At 51.3% G+C, this 21,654-nt stretch overlaps 1 protein-coding gene across 3 annotated transcripts in view; it reads left to right on the top strand.

The window, feature by feature from the left end:
- Window positions 1-12,858, top strand: part of LOC144274842 (zinc finger protein RFP-like) — a 49,325-nt gene extending 36,467 nt beyond the window's left edge. The window contains exons 1-7 of one of the 3 annotated variants that reach the window (XM_077833939.1): window positions 1,003-1,486; window positions 4,598-4,693; window positions 5,558-5,788; window positions 6,174-6,196; window positions 7,400-7,527; window positions 9,341-9,373; window positions 11,270-12,858. In XM_077833939.1, the coding sequence (XP_077690065.1) occupies window positions 1,067-1,486; window positions 4,598-4,693; window positions 5,558-5,788; window positions 6,174-6,196; window positions 7,400-7,527; window positions 9,341-9,373; window positions 11,270-11,784 (1,446 nt within the window). In that variant the 5' untranslated portion in view covers window positions 1,003-1,066 and the 3' untranslated portion in view covers window positions 11,785-12,858. Of the gene's footprint in view, window positions 1-1,002; window positions 1,487-4,597; window positions 4,694-5,557; window positions 5,789-6,173; window positions 6,197-7,399; window positions 7,528-9,340; window positions 9,374-11,269 lie in introns of those variants that run through there. The other 2 variants (XM_077833940.1, XM_077833941.1) reach the window with 2 other exon arrangements.
- The last annotated feature ends 8,796 nt before the right edge of the window (window positions 12,859-21,654 follow it).

The following is a 21,654-nucleotide window of genomic DNA, read 5'->3' as shown; positions in this document are numbered from 1 at the left end:
AGCACCTGCATGGGGCTCACTCCCAGCTTCAGCTGCACTTTGACCTGGATCAGAATGTTGGGAACCATTAGGAAAGGGATAGATAAGAAAATATCATATTGCCGCTATATAAATCTATCACACACCCACGTCTTGAATTAGGAGGTTGGACTAGAGGTCCCTTCCAACCCTGATATTCTGTGATACTGCGTGCAGATGTAGTCACCCCATCTCAGAAGAGTTATATTAGAATTGGAAAAAGGTTCAGAAAAGGGCAACAAAAATTAGTAGGGGGGAACAGCTTCCATATGAGGAGAGATTAATGAGACTGGGACTTTTCAGCTTGGAAAAGAGATGACTAAGTGGGGGATATGATAGAGGTCTATAAAATCATGACTGTGTGGAGAAAGTAAATAAGGAAGTGTTATTTATTCCTTCTCATAACACAAGAACTAGGAGTCATCAAATGAAATTAACAGGCAGTAGGTTTAAAACAAACAAAAGGAAGTATTTTTTCACACAATGCACAGTCAACCTGTGGAACTCTTTGCCGGAGGATGTTGTGAAGGCCAAGACTATAACACGGTTCACCATAGAACTAGATAAGTTCATGGAGGACGGGTCCATCAGTGGCTATTAGCCAGGACGGGCAGGGATGGTGTCCCTAGCCTCTGTTTGCCAGAAGCTGGGAATGGGCGACAGGGGATGGATCACTTGACGATTGCCTGTCTTGTTCATTCCCTCTGGGACACCTGGCATCGGCCACTGTCGGAAGACAGGACACTGGGCTAGATGCACCATTCGTGTGACTCAATATTGATGTTCTTATTAAACTCCCCCTCTCTGCCCCCCTAAAACACCAGACAGAGATTGATTTGTTTCCCTGAGCACCACCGCTGGGAATTTGACGTGGCTCCCTGCCCACAGACAGAGTCACATTTCTCCCCAGTCTGGAGCCCTTCCTAGACTGAAACTGTCAGCCACAGCTCACAGGAACAGCAGCAAATCAGCCAGATCTAAGGGGAACGCCCCATAGGCTGAGCAGAGGCTGAACACAGGGAAATGAAACTAACCCTGTCACGCTGCCATGGCCGCAGACAGCCCTGTACTAAGTCTCCAGGATGAACTCTCTTGTTCCATCTGCCTGGAGTATTTCAAAGAGCCGGTGTCTATCCACTGCGGGCACAACTACTGCAGGGCCTGCATCAGCCAGTGCTGGGGGGAGATGGATACAAACTTCTCCTGCCCACAGTGCAGAGAAACCGCCCAGCAGAAGCTTTTCAGGCCCAACAGGGAGCTGGGGAAAGTTGTAGAAATAGCCAGGCAGCTGAGTTTCCAGGTCACAGTGACCGCCCCTGGAGGGGAGCAAGGGTGTGAGACACACCGGGAGGCCCTGAAACTCTTTTGTGACACGGATCACCAACTAATCTGTGTGATCTGCAGAGAGTCGCAGGTTCACAGAGCTCACACGGTGTTCCCAGTGGAGGAGGCGGCCCAGGAGTACAAGGTAAGGCCTGGGTGTCTTGTGTTTCAGAGTAGCAGCCGTGTTAGTTTGTATCCGCAAAAAGAACAGGCGTACGTGTGGCACCTTAGAGACTAACAAATTTATTTGAGCATAAGCTTTCGTGAGCTACAGCTCACTTCGTCGGATGCATAGAATGAAAAATACAGTGGGGAGATTTTATATACAGAGAGAACATGAAACAACGGGTGTTACCATACACACTGTAACGAGAGCGATCAGGAAAGGTGAGCTATTACCAGTTTTGTTTTGTTTTGATGATAGTTATTTTCTATATTTTGGCTGGCATAATGCCCCAGTGAAAGTCCCCAGAGCAGGGGGCAGCCGGCCCGCGCCGGACGCTTGGAGAGAAGTGAAAAAAACAGTGGTATAGTGACTGAACCGTGACAGCATCACTTTGGCTGAAGACAGGTTCTAGGTAATGCATAGTCATGGATCCCGAGGACAGCTAGCAGACTAGCATTGGTGGCGTAGCAGTTAGCATGGCTGCTTTCCAAGCAGTCTGTCTGGGTTCAGTGCCAAACAAGCACGATGTTTTCCTCAGCTCTTCCCCTGCTTTTACCCCAGCAAAGCAGTGTTGCCAAGCAGAGAGAGGAGAGGCGCTCCCTTGCCATACCGAGGGCTCTGTGTGGCACAATGGACAGCGTGTTGGACTGCTAGGGAGCAGTGCCTGGCCTGCCTGCATGACGACAGTCATTCAAAGGCTGTGTGTTCAGATCCCACCGGAGTCACTTTAGCTGCTTTCCTGGCTACCATTGTGGCTTGTACGCAATAGGTAGGGCCCTACCAAATTCACGGGCCATCTTGGTCAATTTCATAGTCATAGGATTTTAAAAATCGTAAGTGTCATGATTTCAGCTATTTAAATCGGGAATTTCACGGTGTTGTAACTGTAGGGGTCCTGACCCAAAAAGGAGTTGGCGGAGGGGGTTGGAGTGCTCTTGCTGCGGGCGGCGGTGCTGCCTTCAGAGCGGGGCCGCTGGAGAGCGCTGGCGGCGGGCCAGGAGCCCAGCTCTGAAGGCAGAGCCGCCGCCCGCAGCGGCGCAGAAGGAAGGGTGGCCTGGTATGGGATGGCCACCCTTACTTCTGCGCTGCTGCCTGCAGAGCTGGGCCCTCAGTCAGCAGCTGCCGCTCTCCGGCCGCCCAGCTCTGAACTCAGTGCAGGAGTAAGGGTGGCAATACTGGTACCCCCTTAAATAACCTTGCAACCCCCCTGCCACACCATTTTGGGTCAGGACCCCCAATTTGAGAAATGCTGGTCTCCCCCTGTGAAATCTGTATAGTATAGGGCAAAAGCTCACGAAAGACCAGATTTCACCGTCTGTGATGCGTTTTAGTGGCCGTGAATTTGGTAGGGTCCTAGCAATAGTCAGCCACTTGAGTGCAGCCAAATGGGGCCAAGACAAGGGCCGAAAGGCGCGCCTGGCTACCAGTAGGTAGAAGCCTCTACCTGCGTCTCCGCTCAGCAGGGAGACATATTTAACCCCCTAGAGAATTAAGGAAAAAATGGGAAGGAGAAAAAGAAACCAAAGCCTCTTCCAATGGCTGAGGCCTGGTACAAGCCTTCTGCGGCTGCTCCTTTCAGGCCTATCTCAGTGCCCCCTTCTGGCCATACCAGGGTTGGGGCACTGCCACTGAGCAGTGGGCAGCCGGGGTCCAGCAATCCCTGGCCTCACATGGAAGAGCCCAACTTTTAAGCCTCTCCACTAACTTAGGTGTCGACTCTTAAGCCACCCCACCTTGTGCTGCAGTATTTAGCCTTCTTGTGTGGGTTCTCCTGCCAGGGAGAACGGGCCCTGCTGGGCTCCATTGGAGGAGGAAACCCGGGCTGGAAAGAATTGTGGTCAGCTGGTCAAGCTCGTGCCCCAGCAGCTCAGGCCAGTGCTCTGACGAGTGGGGGAGGTAGCTGAGGAGGGTGGCAGGCCCGTGGCCTTGGGCCCCAGAGAGGGGAAGAGAGGAGGTGGCCAGACACTCGTCCTGGCAGGCTCGCCCTGCTCTCCTTCTCCTCTCAGATGTGCCTTCCTCCCCTCAGAGTGGCCATTCCCGCCTCTGGCACCTGGATTCTCCCCACATCCCGAGCAGGGAAGCCCCCTGCGCCAGGTGTTGCGGGGCCGTTTCCCAATTTGCTGGAGGGCTCCGCCCTGGAGTGTAGGTCTTGGGGGGAAAAGGCAAAGGCTTGTCTCAAAGGCTGATTTTCCAGAGATGGCAGCCAGGGAGCTGCTCTGCTTTGCACCTAGGCTCTGCTTTCACCCTCTCTGCTGAGAGTGAAGATGAAGATTAAACCACCTTTAGCCCTTCAGCTCCACGGAAGGTTTCTCTCCACCCTGAGCTGGCTGTAAGATACCTGGGCTAGGATGTGGCCGGTGTAGCACCCCGTGAATGTCCCCACCAGAGACTGTCCCTGGAGCAGGTGGCAGCTGGTCTGTGCCAGACTTTGGGAGCCAGCCACCAGAACCCCTCAGGGCTCAGGAGGGAAGTGAAAAAAACAGCAGTATAGATAATTGAACTCCGCCAGTGTCACTTTGGCTGCAATCTGGCTGAAAACAGGTTCTAGGTAATGCATAGTCATGGATCTTGACAGCTCCCAGTAAGGCAGCATTGGTTGTGTAGTGGTTGGCATGGCTGCTTTCCAAGCAATTCGTTTGGGTTCAATTCCCAGCCAGCTCAGTGTTTTCCTCACATCTTCACCTGCTTTTACCACAGCAATTGCAGTGTTGCAAAGTAGAGAGAAGAGATGAGGTGCCCAACCCATCCATCACGCAATGGAAAGTGTTTTGGACTTCTAAGGAACAGCACCTAGTATGGTTTGGTTTGACAGTCATTCAAAGGTTGTGGGTTCAAATCCTCCCACAGTCACTGTAGCTGTCTGCCATTCTGGCTGTTACAGAATAGACAGCCACTTGAGGACAGAAAGGCGCATCGGGCTACTTGGCCACTCTGAGGGGAGGAGGGTCCAAGCCAGCCGGTGCCAGAGGGAGGCCCTCTCTTGTGCACAGGGCTTGGTAGGGAGGACAGACTCCCTGATTCCTGCTGAGGAAACTGTCCACAAACACACACAAAAAGTTAGTTCCAGCCATGTTATTTTTCTTTGCTCAGAAACAAATCCAGACCCGGCTGCAGACTCTGAAGGAAGAGAGAGAAAAACTCCTGGGGTTGAAAGTGTCAGCAGAAGGGAGAAGCCGGGAGTATCTGGTATGTGTGTCCAGTGTTATCACTCAGCAGAGACATGGTGTGGGAGTCTGTCTCCCTGGATGAGTGTGGGGATGGGGGTGTGTGTGTCTCTGACCACGTCTGGTGGGATCACGGGGAACCAATATTCCAGTCAGTTCCTGCCTGGGGATGGTCTCACATGGCTTAAACTGACCTTTGCCCTCCCTGAATTCTGGGCCCTCCAGGCAAGTTAGAGCAGCCTCGGGGTTGCACAAGCTGACTTTGGCTCCCCAAGGGGCCCGAGTAGCAGAGACCAGCTGGGATACAGTGGGCTTTTTCCACGCTGCTGTTGTACCTCTTATTCCATAGGCTGGGAGCAGGACTACTGTCGAACATAAATGCCATTCTACCCTGGTCGGGGCAACCCGCAGCACAGGGTTATTCTCAGTGCAATTTAAAAAGGCCTGAAAATTGGGCTTCCCGTGTCTGTGCATGTTGCCCTTTGGGGATATCCCTGTCTCTCCATGGGCTGGATTGTGCCAGTGATTTCTACCCTTCAGTGTGGCTGGACCAGATCCCGAGGATCTCAGAACAGCCCTGATGGAGCTCAGCCGCTGCTACAGCCGTGGTAGGGATGCAATTGCTACTCTGGCCAGTGCAGGCTGTGGGGCCATGGCCCTGCCTCGTCCCTTCCCAGACATCAGAGAAAGTAGGACCAAGATAGATGTTCTGGGCAAAATCTTCTCTCTGACAACTCGGAGAAAGTTCCTCTCTAAATGGCAAGTTCTGAAGTTTGGATCTGCAACGAAATTTGCCCCATTGCACAGTCAGGGCCCAGGGAAATATCCCCTGACCCTCTCCACACCCCTGACCTGCCTTTTCCCTCTTTCTGTCTGTTCATGGCAGGAGGAGACAGACGCCCAGAGGCAGAAGATCATGTCTGAATTTGAGCAGCTGCGGCAGTTCCTGGAGGAACAAGAGCGACTCCTGCTGGCCCGGCTGGCAGAGCTAGAGAAGGGGATGACAAAGATGAGGGATGAAAATGTCACCAAACTCTGCAAGGAGATTTCCCATCTCAACGAGCTGATCCATGAGATGGAGGGGAAGTGCCGGCAGCCAGCAAGTGAATTCCTACAGGTGAGATCTTGGCTCCTGGTATAGACTTGGCAAGCTGGGAAATATTATGTGAATCACACTATTGCACCCATTATAAAGCTGGAGGAACAGTGGCACAGCCAGATGATGTAACTTACCCAAGTCACTAAGGGTGTCCAGGGCAGTTCAAGGAACAGAGCCCAGATCTCCTGCGTCCAAGGTCAGTGCTTTAACCACAAGGCTGCTGGCTGGAACAGGAGCCTGGGCTCTGTCTTTGCAATGCGACGGTGCTAACCGTGACGCTGCCGAACGCACCTCCCTGGGAATGGGGCGTGTGCCCCCTTCATCCGTGGGACATAGAAACAGGTTCAGTGACCACGCGTTGTTTGTTATCGCTGTGAGACTGAGCTTCCTTTCTTCTCTCTAGGACGTCAGGAGCACCCTGAGCAGGTACGTGGCATCTTCTCAGTCCCCTCTCTCGCTTCACTGTGCTTGGGCCCGTGTCCAATCCTCATCTCCTTCACAGACAACAGCAAAGCATGCAGGGCAGGGTATTCAGGCATTTGCCCCCCTCTGGTGAAGCAAAACTTGGGCTGGATGCTCTTTAATGATTAACCCGAATATAGGAACTTGCTATAAAAACTCCATGGCCCACCTGTGCCACAACAACTGGCACTGTCTACACCAGGGGTTAGGTCAGTAAAACTGTATTGCTCAGGGGTGTGAATTTTTCACACCCCTGAGTGACAGCGTTATGCCCATGTAAGTTTGTAGTGTAGACCTGGAATTAATCCAAAGAGTGACAGAGCTGTAGTGATCTGCCAGTTCAAAGTGTCTGTCAGGGTGGACCCAAAGTGTGTTTCAGGATTCTGGCCCTGTCAGATATCAAGCAGCAAAGAGATGGAAAATTTTCCTATGACTTTGCTTTATTTCCATCATTCAGCTTCCAAGCTCACAGGAATGAGCTTTCTTGCAGGTAGCATTTCCAAGGTGCAATAGGGCCATTAACCAATCCTTTGTATTGTGATGTTTCTTGATGGCCCATCTGATTTTGACAGTCCTTTTGGGTGGGCTGGGGGGACAGTTCCCATGCGTGGGTTCCCAAATTCACAGCAAACATTCTCAAAGTTATAGAGCGTACATATACATATTTTTTATAGCATGGAATATCGGCATTACAAGTGAGATTAGTGCGGGCAGCAATTTACAAGCATTTCACAGGTTTCAGAGTAACAGCCGTGTTAGTCTGTATTCGCAAAAAGAAAAGGAGTACTTGTGGCACCTTAGAGCATTTCACAGAATCTCAATACTAAATACATTCTTATAAGACTAATAGCTATTCTGAGCAAAACTAACACACAAGTGAATCGGTCTGGTCTCAAGCTATGAGTTTTCCAGTTCTTCGCTAATGCCTGCAGCCCGGGCAAGAGCTGGCATCTGGCCTGCCAGCGTCACAGGGGTCACTATAAGAGAGACTTGCTCCGCCATTGGTTGGGCTGGACCTGTTCTGAGGCTGGGTTACACAGAGAAATGTGCTCGACTTAACAGCTTTCACAGCCCATCTGCTTCCACTGACATGTGACTGATATTAAATGATGAATGCCAAAATAATGGAGAATAACGATGAAGTAATCAAATGATGAATCAGAACAGCCTGTCTCCTAGGTGCGAGAAGGGGCAATTCCAGCAGCCAGTGGAGATTTCTCCTGAGCTGGAGAAGAGACTCAGCGATTTCTCTCCGAAAATACTTGTTCTAAAGGAGACTCTGAAGAAATTGAAAGGTACAACCAGGAAGGGATCTAGAAAGGGAAATAAAAAGTTGTCTCTAGAATTGTGGGATTTGCTGACCTATCAACTGCTAATTTAAAACTAACGGAAAAGAGATAGATCAATATTCTTGAATGAGGGGACTGGGCTGGCGAATTTTCTAGGGCAAATGAAATTTTGATTTCGAAACAACTATGATATGAATGTGAATCATTGTCACCTTAATTTGTTTGCCTGAATTATAGAGGAATGTAATCTCTTTGGAGGAAGCAAGTGTTAAGGCCATACAGAGTGCTCTGATCTTATTTCTGCCTGGGTTGAATTTCAGTCTGGCCTCAGTAGAAATTCCCTGGGCATAAATAAAGTTCATGACTGATCAGAGAGGACAACACAAGTCTGATGCAGGAAGTCCTCCTTACACCATATTAAGTGGACTTAAGTCATGCACAGGTTGATCATTCTACATGGGGGAGGGGAGACATTTCACATTCACTCTTAGGCCTTGTCTACACGGCCACTTTACAGCACTGCAACTTTCTTGCTCAGGGGCGTTAACCTCCCCCCCACCCCCAAGTGCTGCAAGTTTCAGCACTGTAAAGTGGCAGTGTAGACAGTGCACCAGTGCTGGGAGCTACTCCCCTTGTGGAGGTGGGTTTTTACAGCGCTGGGAGAGCTCACTCCCAGTGCTGGCATGCCCTTGGGGCTTGTCTACACTTCCATTTTATAGCGCTCTAACTTGCTGGCTGGGGGGGGGGAGAAATCACCCCCCTGAGTGCAGCAAGTCTGGGCCGCGCTCCCAGCGCTCGGAGCTAATCCCCTCGTGGAGGTGGATTACCAGGAGCGCGGGACCACACTCGCACTTCAAAGCGGTGCCGTGGGACAGTAGCGTAGCTAGGGGGGAAGCGGGGCAGCGGCTGCTCCCCCACCGAGCAGAAGTGACGCTTCTTTAATTACTTGGGGCCTTTACAATTTTTACTCACCCGGTGGCGCTCCGGGTCTTCGGCGGCGGGTTCGGGGGGACCAGAGATGAAAAAAGGCACCACTCCCTGGTACTCACCCGGCGGCTCCCCGGGTCTTCAGCAGCACTTCGGAGTCGGGTCCTTCACTCGCTCCGGTCTTTGGTGGCATTGGCCTTCAGTGCCGAAGACCAGAGCGAGTGAAGGACCCGACGCTGAAGTGCTGCTGAAGACCTAGAGCGCCGCCAGGTGAGTACAAGCGGGTGGCGCCTTTCTTAATCTCCCCTCCCCCTGTTTTTTCCACCTGGCTATGCCACTGCCACGGGAGCGCTCCCGCGGCAGAGCTTTGAAGTTTCCAGTGTAGCCATGCCCTTAATTTCTCTTTCTGTCTGGGTATCTCTGACCCTTTCCTTCTGCGTTTGGCCCAGCCGGCAAGCACATGTATCCTGATTATTTGTAAAACCGGGCCTTCAGTATTAAAGCTGGTCAAAACATTTCATTCAAAAAAAGTTTGGTAGAAATTCCCATCCCCCCTCAAAAAAACACTTCCAAAACCACAAAGAAAATAAACAGAAACAAACAAACAACCCCCCCCTGATTTTGTTTTTATTTTTTTCCCCAAAAAATTCTCTAAATTTTGATTTTCCAGGTCGTCATCCCCCTCCCCATTCTTTTTTTGGCACCGAATACAAGTGGGGTATTTTTGTTTTGTTTTTTCACTTTTACATTTTTCCTTCTCTTTTGCCACCGTGTAATATTTAAACACTTCTTCTTGCTATGTCCCCAAATTCATCCCAGCTCTGGTTATGGACGGCAGAAATCCCGCTATAACGTGACAGCATGACATCTCATCTTTCTCCTCTCTCTCTAGACACCCTGCCCTCCGAACTGGAGAGAGAATGGGGTGAGTCCCTCTGGGAAAGGTGGGGCCGGGGAAGAAGGCTGCAAATGGGAAGAGATCCTAACAGTTTGTGTTGGTGACCCTGGATTCACTTGCTGAAGAAGCATCTGAGATCCACAAAACCAAAGCTGCTATGACTAGAGAATGGGCATTCCAGAGAGGGGGACGGCTTTAAACACTCCAGCATATTAACCTCTTAACTGGTTGGACCGAGCCTCTTGCTGTCTCCGATCATCCTCTTCGATCTCTCTCTCTTGCTGGGTTGGGGGGTCTCCCTTCACCCTGTCCTTGGGGACTCTCTCCTGGGTGCTCCATCTTGTCCACCCAGGTGGGGAGGAGACCCTCTCCTGCTGGTGCCTCCTTCTCTTCCTCCCCTTGTGGGCTGGGGGCCCTTTCTTGTCCTTGCCATCCATCCCCCGTTTGCCAGGGCAGGGGAGTGTCTCATCACCCCTCCTCCGCCTTCCACGTGCTGCTGACCCATCCCTCTGCCCCACGCCCAGTGTCAATCCCCAGCCCCTTCCTTCTGGAGTGGGGTTTGCACAATGTCCCTCCTGTGTAGGGTCCTACCAATTTCACGGCCTTGAAAAACGCGTCACAGACTGTGAAATCTGATCTCCCCTGTGAAATCTGGCTATGACGGGGGAGGGACATGGCTGGGGGTGCCCCAGCCTTGGGCTCCCACTGTGGGCTGGGCTCCAGCTGCTAGTCCCAGTCCAGGCTGGGGAGGGACAGGACTTCCTCTTCTCCTGCAGGGGCTGCCCTGAGAGGTAGGTCAGACTCACCTCCCCCCAGGTGCAGGAAGCTCTGCAGATGCTGGCTGGGACAGCTCCTGATCCCCCCATTCCCTGCGACCCTCACTTCTGCGCTGCTGCTGCTGCTGCAGGCTTTAGAGCCTGGCGCCCAGCCAGCAGCCGCTGCTCTCTGGCTGCCCAGCTCTGAAGGCAGAGCCCCCACCACCAGCAGTGCAGAAGTAAGGGTGGCAATCCCACAACCCCCCTACAATAGCTTTGTGACCCCCCCCCCCATGGCCTCCTTTTGGGTTGGGACCCCCACAGTTACAACACTGTCAAATTTCAGATGTAAACACCTGAGACCGTGAAAATCCCACGACTGTGACATTGACCAGAGTAGGTCCCTACCAAATTTATGGTCCATTTATTTGCCATCTCCTGCTTCCTCCCTCCTGGCTGGCAGGGCTGGGGAGGCATCTCGCCAGCAGCCCTCCCTATAGGCGCCGACTCCGTGGGTGCTCGGGGGCTGGAGCACCCACAGGGAAAAAATGGTGGGAGCTGAGAACCCACCGGCAGCCCCCCATCAGTTCCCCCTCTGCCCCCAGTGTTTGCTGTCTGCTGGCAGGCCCCACTCATCAGCACCTCCCCCACCCTCCCTGCAGCCTCCTGCCCGCTGGGAGGGGGAGGAGCGAGGGCACACGTGCTGGGGGGAAGGGGTGGAACTGAGCGGAAAGAGGCGGGGTGGGGTGGAGTGGGGGCGGGGAGAGGAGGGATGGGGTGGGGCCTTGGAGGAAAGGGTGGAGTAGGGGCGGGGCCTGGGGGCAGAGCACCCCCCCCCCCCGCACATTAGAAAGTTGGTGCCTGTGGCCTCCCTCCCCTGCTCTTTCCCTGCTGCCGGGAGCATGGCAGCCCCTGCAGGGGGACCAGGGAGATGCCACTGGGGAGGAGGCAGAATCTGCAGCCAAAAACGTCAGCTATAACAGCACCTCTAGGGCCTGGGAGGAAGGCCACCGAGAAATCCCTGCTCAGCCCCAGCACAGAGGCAGCTCCCTGCTGGGGCAAGGCAGGAAATCGGGAAGGGTCCCAGCCGGCTGGGGAGTGTGAGAAATGGTCCCAGCCTCCCCCAGGGCCGAGCTCTGCCCCTAACGCTCGGATTCTCTCCCCCCAGCGAGTGTGACTCTGGATCTAGACACGGCTCATCCCGAACTCGTCCTGTCTGAGGATCGGAAAGGCGTGAGGAGGGGACACAAGCGGCAGCTTCTTCCCGACAATCCGGAGAGATTTGACGCTGAGCTCTGCGTGCTGAGCTGTGAGGGGTTCACCTCGGGGCGACATTTTTGGGAGGTGGAGGTGGGGGATGGAGGAGGCTGGGCCGTGGGAGTGGCCAGAGAGTCTGTGAGGAGGAAGGGAGAGTTTATTTTTCGACCTGAGAAAGGGATCTGGGCTGTGGGACTGTGGAAGGGTCGGTACTTGGTTACCACCTCTCCTGCGACCCCTCTGTCTCTGAGCTGGGTGCCCAGGAAGATCCGGGTGTCTCTGGACTATACACAGGGGCAGGTGGCATTTTTTGATGCGGATAGTGAAGCCCCGATCTTCACTTTCCCATCGGCCTCATTCATGGGGGAGCGAGTCCACCCCTGGCTCTGGGTGGAGATGGGATGCCAGCTCAGGCTGTGCCCCTGAGACGTGGGGTGAAATTCACCGCTGCACCTTTCCTCCAGGCAGAGGCTCCCCCGGCACCTGGACTCCCCGCTTCTGGGACTCTGGCCAAGTGCAGGAAGCCTCTGAACTGACACAACCTCAGGTTGCTGGGTGTGATTAGGGCAGAGAGCCCAATCCCATTGCCCAGTCTGGCCCTAGCCACTCTGATTCTGGAGTGCTCTGTCAGTCTGCAGGTCCGATGGAGGGAGAGGGAACCACAGGGTAGGGACAAAGGTGGGGACTGGAGAGCAGTTTTACTCCAGTGACTTCACTCCTGATTTACACCAGGGTAAGTGAGAGATGAATCAGAGCCAGTGACTCTCAAGGGGTCACTCCTGATTCACACTGGAGTGAGTGAGGCCAGGAGGAAGTCACCTCCAATGGGAGTGACTCCTGATTGACACTGGTGTGCATGAGAGGGGAATTAGCCCCAATTATTCCAATGGGAGACATGGCTAGAAAGGGTTAAACATCCTGCAAAATAAATAACCCTCAAAAGACATGTAGGGAGATAATGTTTGTGTTTTTGTGTATTTACATATGTATGAGTAGGGTCCACAGTGTAATCAACAGTCCCTGTCTATGCAGTATTCTGATAATTCAGAGGTCAAAAGAAGAGCCTATCATTTAAATGAATTGTAAACATGGGATATCTCGGTATTCATCTCTCTTTGAAATGTACTTTGAATGGTGGAGGAACAAGCAAATGGCCTTATGTTAATTCGTATAGCTAAGTATTGGTGATGTACCTCCTTCAAAGTCACCTAATTACCTTTTGTTCCCTGAGTAACTCCAACTTGTCAAAAGACATGAAATTTTATAAAAGATCCTTGGATCCTGATTCTGTCATCTTAGATTTGCTTAAGCGTCATCAGGGGAAGTTTGAGTCGCAAGACTGAGGTCCCACTTATGCTGGTACTCACTGAAGGTGATATTGGACATTGGACTATAATCTAGGAAGACAGGTTTCAGGGTAGCAGCCATGTTAGTCTGTATTCGCAAAAAGAAAAGGAGGACTTGTGGCATCTTAGAGACTAACCAATTTATTTGAGCACAAGCTTTCGTGAGCTACAGCTCACTTCACTGGATGCAAGTGAGCCGTAGCTCACGGAAGTTTATGCTCAAATAAATTGGTTAGTCTCTAAGGTGCCACAAGTCCTCCTTTTCTTTTTATAATCTATGAAGTATTTCTGAAAGAACTCTTTGCAACCACAAAGTTCACCATCTGTGCTATGAATCTGCACCTCAATAAATTGAACTCATGTCTGTATGTATATTGATCTTTTAACCATACTCTCTGTCTTTTGTTTTTAAATAAATTTTAATTTAGTTAATAAGAATTGGCTGTAGTGTGTATTTGGGTAAGATCTGGAATATTATTAGCCTGGGAGGTAATGTGTCCAATCTTTTGGGATTGGTAGAACCTTTTGTTTTATATAATGAAGTAAGATTTACAGAAATTTTCAACATATTTGATGTGGGTACCTGGATGGAGGCCGGAGGCTGGATCACTTCAAGGGAACTGTGTTGTTTGGACTTCTGAGTAACCAGTGAGGTAATAAAGAAGCTGTTTTATGCTGGCGTGGTAAATGTAAGTATTGGAATATTCACCAGCTTTATGGGGATTGTCTGCCCCATTCTTTGCAGTTCACCCTGATTGAGTGACCATAGCTGGCCCGCACTAGAACCCCGGTCACAGTACTCCTGATTGACAGTGGTGTGAATGAGAGAGGAATCAGCGCCATGACTCCAATGGGAGTGACTCCTGATTGACACTGGTGTGAATGAGAGAGGAATCAGCGCCATGACTCCAATGGGAGTGACTCCTGATTGACAGTGGTGTGAGTGAGAGTGGAATCAGGCCATGTATCTTGTATCCCAAATAAGTTACTGGGCATCACTTCGTGCAAAGTCAATAAATAGATGCTAGCACCTGTGAGTTCAATGGCAGATGCACTCATTGTATGCCAGAGCTGCTCCTGGTCCTAGGCAAGGGTGACTATAGCTGTGGAGTGGGAGAGAGTGGCCCAGGTTGTCTTGGCCGGGTTGGTGCGATCCAAGTCGAGGGCACTGAACAGGATTCCCCTTTCTGTGCCTGTGTGTTTCTGTGGTGCCGGCTGCCTCTGTCCCAAACCCACACGGGCTGTAGCCGCTTTGAACCCTGCAACAGCTGCCATGTTGATCTTTATTTGGTCATGTCTGCGCAAGGGCTGAGGCTGGCTCCAGCTCTGCAGGTGGCCTGACTCCAACGTGACCCCACAGGGGTGTGCACTGTGAGACGTCTACAGTGAATGAAGGCATCCCAGCTCAGGGCAGGCTCCCGCAGTGAGCGGGCTTCCAATCAGGGGCACTGGAAGAGGGGCGCCAGGGGCCATGGCCCCATCACTTTTAAAAGTGGAGGGGGTCTGTGGGGACTAGAACCACGAGTGCCGGAAGCTCCCTAGAAGTGGGATGACCATCGATGCCCGGACTGCCCCTCCCCCTCCCCCTGTGGCCCCGCCCTCGGTCCTCCCCCATTCTGCCGCAAGTCCTCGTCCCACCTCTTCCCCCAAGGCCCCGCCCTTGCTCCGCCTCCTCCTGCCCCTGTTCCGCCTCTTCTGCTGAGGTCCTGCCCTCGTTCTGCCTCTTCCTGCTCCTGTTCCCCCGAGGCCCCGCCCACCAGCCCACCACTCACTCCTCTCCGCCTCCTCTCTCCGTCACCCGGGTCTGTGGGCTGGCCGGCCTCTCTGCACCTCTACGATAGGGCTGTGTGCGTGATCCCATGAACCCTGTGGAGAGAAACACCACAGAACGTACCACCTGGGAAAGTCAGACTGACAGCTTCCCTTGTGGCCCCGGTGACCTATGTAAGCCCAGGAGGAGTTCCAGGAACTGGCAGCACAACAAGCAGGACTTCCCTGCCAGCCGTAGTGATGGACCTGCCTCTTGGCCTGCTCTTGGACGCCTGACCTTGGCTCTGACCCTTTGCTCTGCCTCTGGCTCTGACCTTTGGTGCCGTTCTTGGCCTCTGACCGCCACTGCTGTCACTGCTAGGTCTGACTGCCACTGCTCTGACCATTAGGCTATGAGCACCCAAGCCCTGGTCATGAGACTAGCTCCTGCCTCTCGGAGAGGTGCCTAACCTACAGTGACAGAAAACCCCCTTCCATCGCTGTAGGAATCATCTGCATGACAACACTACAGGGGCCCAGCTACGGCCCTGTAGCTGCACCACTGTGGTTGGTACCAGCCGTGTAGACGTGGCCAGTCTCCTGGGGGATAGACCACTAGCAGCTACAGCAGTAAAACCCAGAGCAACTCAGTCAGATTGTTTCTGGAGGTGGGGCAGAGGGGTGACACTGAGGTCCAGCAGCATTTAGTGGGTCTGCGGTCTGCCCACAACTAAGCTCCACCCCAGAGAACGAGGCCGTACTTTTCTACCTTCTCCTGTTCGCCCCTCCCCTACCCCTACCTTTGTGGTCATTTGTCTAGCTTTGTGCGATGAGTGAGAGAAAAAGGGATGAAGCAGCGGGGAAAGATGAGAGTTTCTTTGATTTTCCTCTTAGTTGGAAATGTCTGCTTGATGAACATTCCAGGCAGGTGGGCCTTTGGTTTGCACAAGCAGAGGCCACATCTACACTACAAAATTAAGTTGATCTAATTCATGTTGGCGTACAGCCCCCACACAGCAATTACACTGCACTTTGCTCCTTGAGTCAGCACTGCATGGCCTCACCGGGAGCAGTTGTACTGATTGTACTGTCAGCACAGGGCATTGTGGGATAGCTCCTGGAGGCCGGTAGCAGTTGACGGAAGCAATGCTGGGTCTACACTGACACTGCATTGAGCTAACTACATCGGCCAGGACTCTATGCTGCCCATGGAGATGGAGTTATTAAGTTGCCGTAGCAGGGCAGTTTCATCAGTGGGAGTGAAATTTTAGTGTAGACACTGCCATAGTTAGCCTTACATAAACTGCCTAACTCTGTAGTGTAGACCAGACCAGAGAGTGCATACTGCCAGCATCCAGGTACCATGCTGGGGGTTGAAAGCAAAGAAACAACCATCTCCTTTTGTTTCTGGTTCCTCCTGTGTTGAGAGAAAAAGGACTTTGTATGCCCCTTGTCAATAAACAAAAATACATCAGCGAAAATACCAGACTCCATTGTTAATGTGTACTCCCATCTGGAACCTCCAGAGGCCCTAAACTTCAACTGTGGCCGGTTACCAGCTGTGTCCACCCAGACCCATAGGGCCCCAATCTGACCCTGATCTGTTCATATATTGCAAACCTTCCCCACTCTGGCCTAGGGTTACCACCTTTGAAATGGAAAAAACCCAGCACCCGTCCCCACACAAGACAAACCCATGGCAACCTCAACCCCTAACCACAAGGAAACCTCGCACCCCCCCTTCAACAGCCACTTATAGTATCTAGAGAGAGAACACATATAGATAAGATTGGTAACATCACTGATAACAAACAGGCCTTTGTTTTATCAGCACATTTTGCCAGCCAGTCTTTGTAGTCCGTTTCGTTTAGGCAGTTGTCATTGAATGTGCTGTTTCTGATGCCAGCTTTTTCTTTTTGCCTGGCTCCTTGCTCTCGCGTGACACAAACCCCTGTGTTGGTGGGCAGACAGCTGCTGTGTTGATCCATTGTCTCTTAAATTATGGCAGTGGGAACACTGCAGCATCTTTAGCTGGGCATGGAACTTTTAACATTAGACATCTGATGAAGTGAGCTGTAGCTCACGAAAGCTTATGCTCAAATAAATTGGTTAGTCTCTAAGGTGCCACAAGTACTCATTAGACAGCCAGTGTATTGTGAGAATAATGCAAAGCTTTAGACGCACATAAAAGAAACCCAGCAGATTAGATTATTTTTTCTGGCAACCGGTAAATGCATAAAAAAAATGCCCAGGCCGGCATAGGCACAGGAACTAGAGATGCAGGGGGTGCTGCAGCACCCCCAGGTTTTACGTGGGGCTTGGCTGCCGGCCCTGCACCTAGGCTCCGTTCCTGGCCCCGCAAACGTGGTCCTGGCCCTGCACTGGACGCTCCACTTCTGGCCCCCCACGTGGGGTCCCGGCTCCTGGCCCCACTCCTGGGGCTCTGCTGCCAACCCCGCGCCCAGGGTCTCGGCCCTGCGCCCGAGGGTCTTGGCTGCCGCGCCGGCCCTGCTCTAGAGGTCCCAGCTGCCAGTCTCAGCTCCCTTACCCCTGTCCGGGTGCCCCGCTCCTGAAGACAGGGCCCTGCTCTCAGCCCAAGCTTGGGGGCGGGGTGCGTGTGTGTGCAGACAGGGGTAAGGGAGCTGGCTTTCAGCACCCCACTATTAAACATGTTCCAGCACCATTGCAGGCCGGTCAAATACAGGGCAAGTGGTAACCCCACTCTGCCCCCTGCCCCCCGACAAAACACCAGATTTATTCTCTTCCTCCCACAGTCACCCCCAGGGATTTAAGACGATAAGGTTCCCAGCATAGAGAGGGGTCACATGTCTCTCCACCGCCCCTGGGGCTGGAACTGCTATTCAGGACCCATTACAGCCCAGCCAGCCAGGGCTGGCCCAGGCATGGAAACACCCCTTTCCTGCAACAGGCAGAACATATGAAAATTTCACCAACAATTCCCCCTGCTAGCTAGATTTGCTGCTTCCTGGAGGAGCCCTCAGCCATGGCCACTGTAGAGCATCTCCAAAGAGAGCTGACTTGTCCATCTGTCTGGATTATTCCATATACTGCGGGCACAATTTCTGCCGAGCCTGCATCAGCCTGTGCTGGGAGGGATCAGGTAGAAACTTCTCCTGCCCACAGTGCAGAAAAACAGCCCAGAGAAGAAACTTCAGGCGCACCAGGGAGCTAGGGAATGTTGTCAAAATAGCCAAAGGGCTGAGTTTCCAGACAGCAAGAAGCAGAGGGAGGATGTGAGCAACACCAGGAGGCCCTGAAACTCTTCTGTGAGGAGGATCAAACTCCCAGCTCTCTGGTTTGCAGAGCATCCTGGGCTCACAGAGCCCATGTGGTGGCTCCCACGGAGGAGGCCATCCGGGGTTATAAGGTAAGAACTTAAGAACGGCCGGACTGGGTCAAACCAAAGGTTCATCTAGCCCAGTATCCTGTCTTCCAACAGTGGCCAATGTCAGGTGCCCCAGAGAGAATGAACAGAACAGGTGATCATAGAACATAGAATACCAGGGTTGGAAGGAACCTGAGGAGGTCATCTAGTCCAACCCCCTGCTGAAAGCAGGACCAATCCCTAATTTTTGCCCTAGATCCCAAATGGCCCCCTCAAGGATTGAACTCACAACCCTGGGTTTAGGAGGCCAATGCTCAAACCACTGAGCTATCCCTCCTCCCCAGATCATCAAGTGAGCCATCCCCTGTCACCCATTCCTGTACCCAGAAAAGGTAAGACCCTTTTCTGCGGCTACAGAACTTGTACCACTGCCAGTTTAGGTTTGATCACTATTGCGTTCTCTAGTATTTCAGAGAGCAGGAGTCATCCCTGATGCACAGGACTCACAAGAGAAAGAGACCAACTTCCTCCGCCCCATGAAAAAATCTCCAAACTAAACTTGTGTGCATGTCGCACACCCATCAATTGAACCCCCCCGCCCCCAAATCACTTTCTCTTTGCTCAGGGCCAAATCAAGGCCCGTTTGGAGGCTCTGAAGGAAGAGAGGGATGAGCTGGAGGAATGTAAAGATATGGAAGAGGGTAGAAGCGACGAATACCTGGTAGGTGCCCATTGTTGTGACCCAACAGGGACATGGGTGCTGGGGGCTCTCCCCCTGTGTGAGTGTCACACTCAGACTGTCAGGGGATTGTGTGTGTGTCTCTGTGAGCACGTGTCACCTGTTGGGATTGTGCATGTGGGAGTATGGCCCTCTGTAGGCTGTCCCTGCCCCTGCACTGGGGCTAGGTCCGATCTCCAGCAGCCATGGGCAGCTAGCTACAGCACCAAGGGGGGTGTGGTGAACTCCCCTCTGGGCAGTCCAGGGTGTAGGGCCTTTGTTTTGCCTCCCTCCCCATGGGCGGGGGGGGGGGGGGAAGTATTAGTCTGGAGAAGTGTTTCTCAACCTTTCCAGACTACCGTACCCTTTTCAGGAGTCTGATTTGTCTTGCCTACCCCCGAGTTTCACCTCCCTGAAAAACAACTAGCTTACGAAATCAGACATAAAAATACAAAAGTGTCACAGCACGATTGTACCGGAAAATTGCTTCCTTTCTCATGTTTACTTATATAATTATAAAATAAATGGTGACCCCAGGTTAAGGAACACTGATGTAACATATAAAGCAGTATAAACAAGTCATTGTTGGAATGAACTTTTAGTTTGTATTGACTTTGCTAGTGCTTTTTATGTAGCCTGTTCATAGAATATCAGGGTTGGAAGGGACTTCAGGAGGTCATCTAGTCCAACCCACTGCTCAAAGCAGGATCAATCCCCAATTTTTGCCCCAGAAGATCCCTAAATGGCCTCTCAAGGATTGAACTCACAACCCTGGGTTTAGTAGGCCAATGTGCAAACCACTGAGCTATCCCTCTTCCACCTTGTTGCAAAACTAAGGCAAATATCTAGATGAGTTGACATACCCCCTGGAAGACCTTTGCGCACCCCCATGGGTACATGTACCCCAGATAGAAAACCGTTGGTGTGGAGTCATTGTGTGTGTTGGCCAGTCCCAGGATAATAGCAACCACTCAGCTGTACTATAGGCAACCTGGAGTCTGGAGAAGCTAATAGTCTTTTCTATGGGCTCTGAAACCTGTCCGCTTCCTCCGACTGCGCTGAAATTTGGTGTGTCTCATATAGGGTGGATTGATTCAAATCACCAAGTGGGAAGCTTGGCTTTAAACCATCCCTTTGAATCAACTTTTCCTTTAGTACTTTATTTTTGGAAGAAAGAGGCATTCTTACTGGTTGAGATTACCACTAAAATATGTAGATTTACAGCTCAATGGAGCCTTTGCACTAGATTTGGTACCTTTTTTTGCTACCTAAGAGGGAGCACTCTTTGTCCATTCATTTATGCAATTGCATAGCTCAGTATTTTCAGATTCTTATGAATTGTACATTTTTAGAAGTGTGTTAGAAAATGGGGACTGATATATTGTTTATTTACTAACTAATTAACTTTTTGTTCACATGTTGTTTGTCAAGCTGCATTAGGAAGGTAACGGGAATGTAGTTAAACACACAAAAGAATTTATTTCTATTAAAACAAAACAACCTTACATAAACGTCTCTTATTGACACTCGTTTCACATTTACAACTAAATTATAATAAGTTTAGGCCTTAATATATTTTGTATTAAATACAGATTTCTTTAAAAAAATATTATACTTAAACTAACAAAATAAAAAAAATCCAGTTTAAATTAAAATCCATTTTTCCTCTTTATTAAAAAAAATAATTGATTTTTATCCATTCTGGTCTCATGGGGCTGCAGGACAGGGGCCGTAGTCCATATGTAAGGTTACTTCTGCCGGTTCCCCAGATACAGCACCCCTAACAAAACGGCATTGCTTAAGGTTGACAGATTCAACGAGGAAATTATTATTTTATTTTACAATCATCAGGCTGTGGCTTGGCAAACCTAATCTTCAAACGGGGGATATTGGCATTTAAGATTAAATTTATAATAAAATGTTGTGGCTTCTGTCCAAAGCTCATGGCACACAGCAGAGGTTCCTTGCATCTCTCCACCCCCACTCCCCAGGGGCCACTCTCCTGTCCCCCTCTATTTCAGGGACTCCCTGCAACTCCCCCAATCTCCCCCATGCCAGCAGCTCTGGGTGCATCCCCATTCACCCTTCCAATGTCAGGGTCCCCTAAACCCCCGCCCCCTCCACCAGGAGTTCTGGCTGCACCCCTCCCCACACACCAGGCTCCCCATTCTCTCCACCATGTGCTCTTTCTTCTTCTGCCCCAGAGTACCTTTCTTCCCCTCCCCCTGCATGGGAAGGGAGGGAGAGAGACAACTGGTACCTCTCTCCCTCACCTGGGAGGAGAAGTGTAGCTTCCTCTGCTTGCTTTAGCTTTGTTGCCTGTAGGCATTTCAATCCCCTGGAAGGTGGTGTTTGCTGGTTGTAAACTTGCTTATCCACTTTGTGGTTGAGTTTGTTGCTCTCCCTGTAAGGATGTTAAGGAGGCCCTGGGCTCCGTGTTGTGTTAACTGTGAAATGTCCTTCTAGGAAAAACCTCTCTCTAAAATCTGAAACTCTAGGAACAATTTGGAAGCTAAACAAAGAGGCCCAACACATGATCGTTAGCAATTTAACAGGTTTAAATGGGAAGAAGGGAAAGAACCAGCAACTGCAACATAAAAAATCATGTGAAATCAATTTTTTAATGACAATTTTCATGCACCCTGTCTTTCTGAACTGTCCTTTTGCCTGTTTTTGCTCCTCTTTGCTACAAGGAACAGATCGAGGCCCAGAGACAGCTGATTGTGGCTCTGTTTCAGAACCTGCACCACTTTCTTGAGGAACAAGAGCGACCCCTGCTGGCCCAGCCGGTGGAGCTGAAGGAGGAAATCGCCTAAAGAGACAGGAAGAAAATATCACCACGCTCTCGGAGGAGATTTCCCATCCCAGTGAGTCGATCAGCGAGATGGAGGGGAAGTGCCGGTAGCCAGGGAGTTTGTTCCCGCAGGCGAGACCTCAGATCTTTGCAGGGAAATATAGAGAAGGGGTAGAAGGTTAGAGCCAGGAGTCACATAGGACTGAAACTTCATAGATCTCACCTATAGGTGGTTAAATATAAAGTCTCCCTTGTTTTCCATGGCTTTATAGGATCATTATTTTCGTTCATTTTCCAGCTGCGATTTGTCAGGGTGGCAAGGTCCTAGGAGAGGGGTATGATT

This window comes from Eretmochelys imbricata, chromosome 14 (genome assembly GCF_965152235.1).
Source record: "Eretmochelys imbricata isolate rEreImb1 chromosome 14, rEreImb1.hap1, whole genome shotgun sequence".
NCBI classification, from domain to species: domain Eukaryota; kingdom Metazoa; phylum Chordata; order Testudines; family Cheloniidae; genus Eretmochelys; species Eretmochelys imbricata.
Note: the sequence above shows the minus strand (reverse complement) of the source record. Positions and strands in the feature narration are given on the sequence as shown.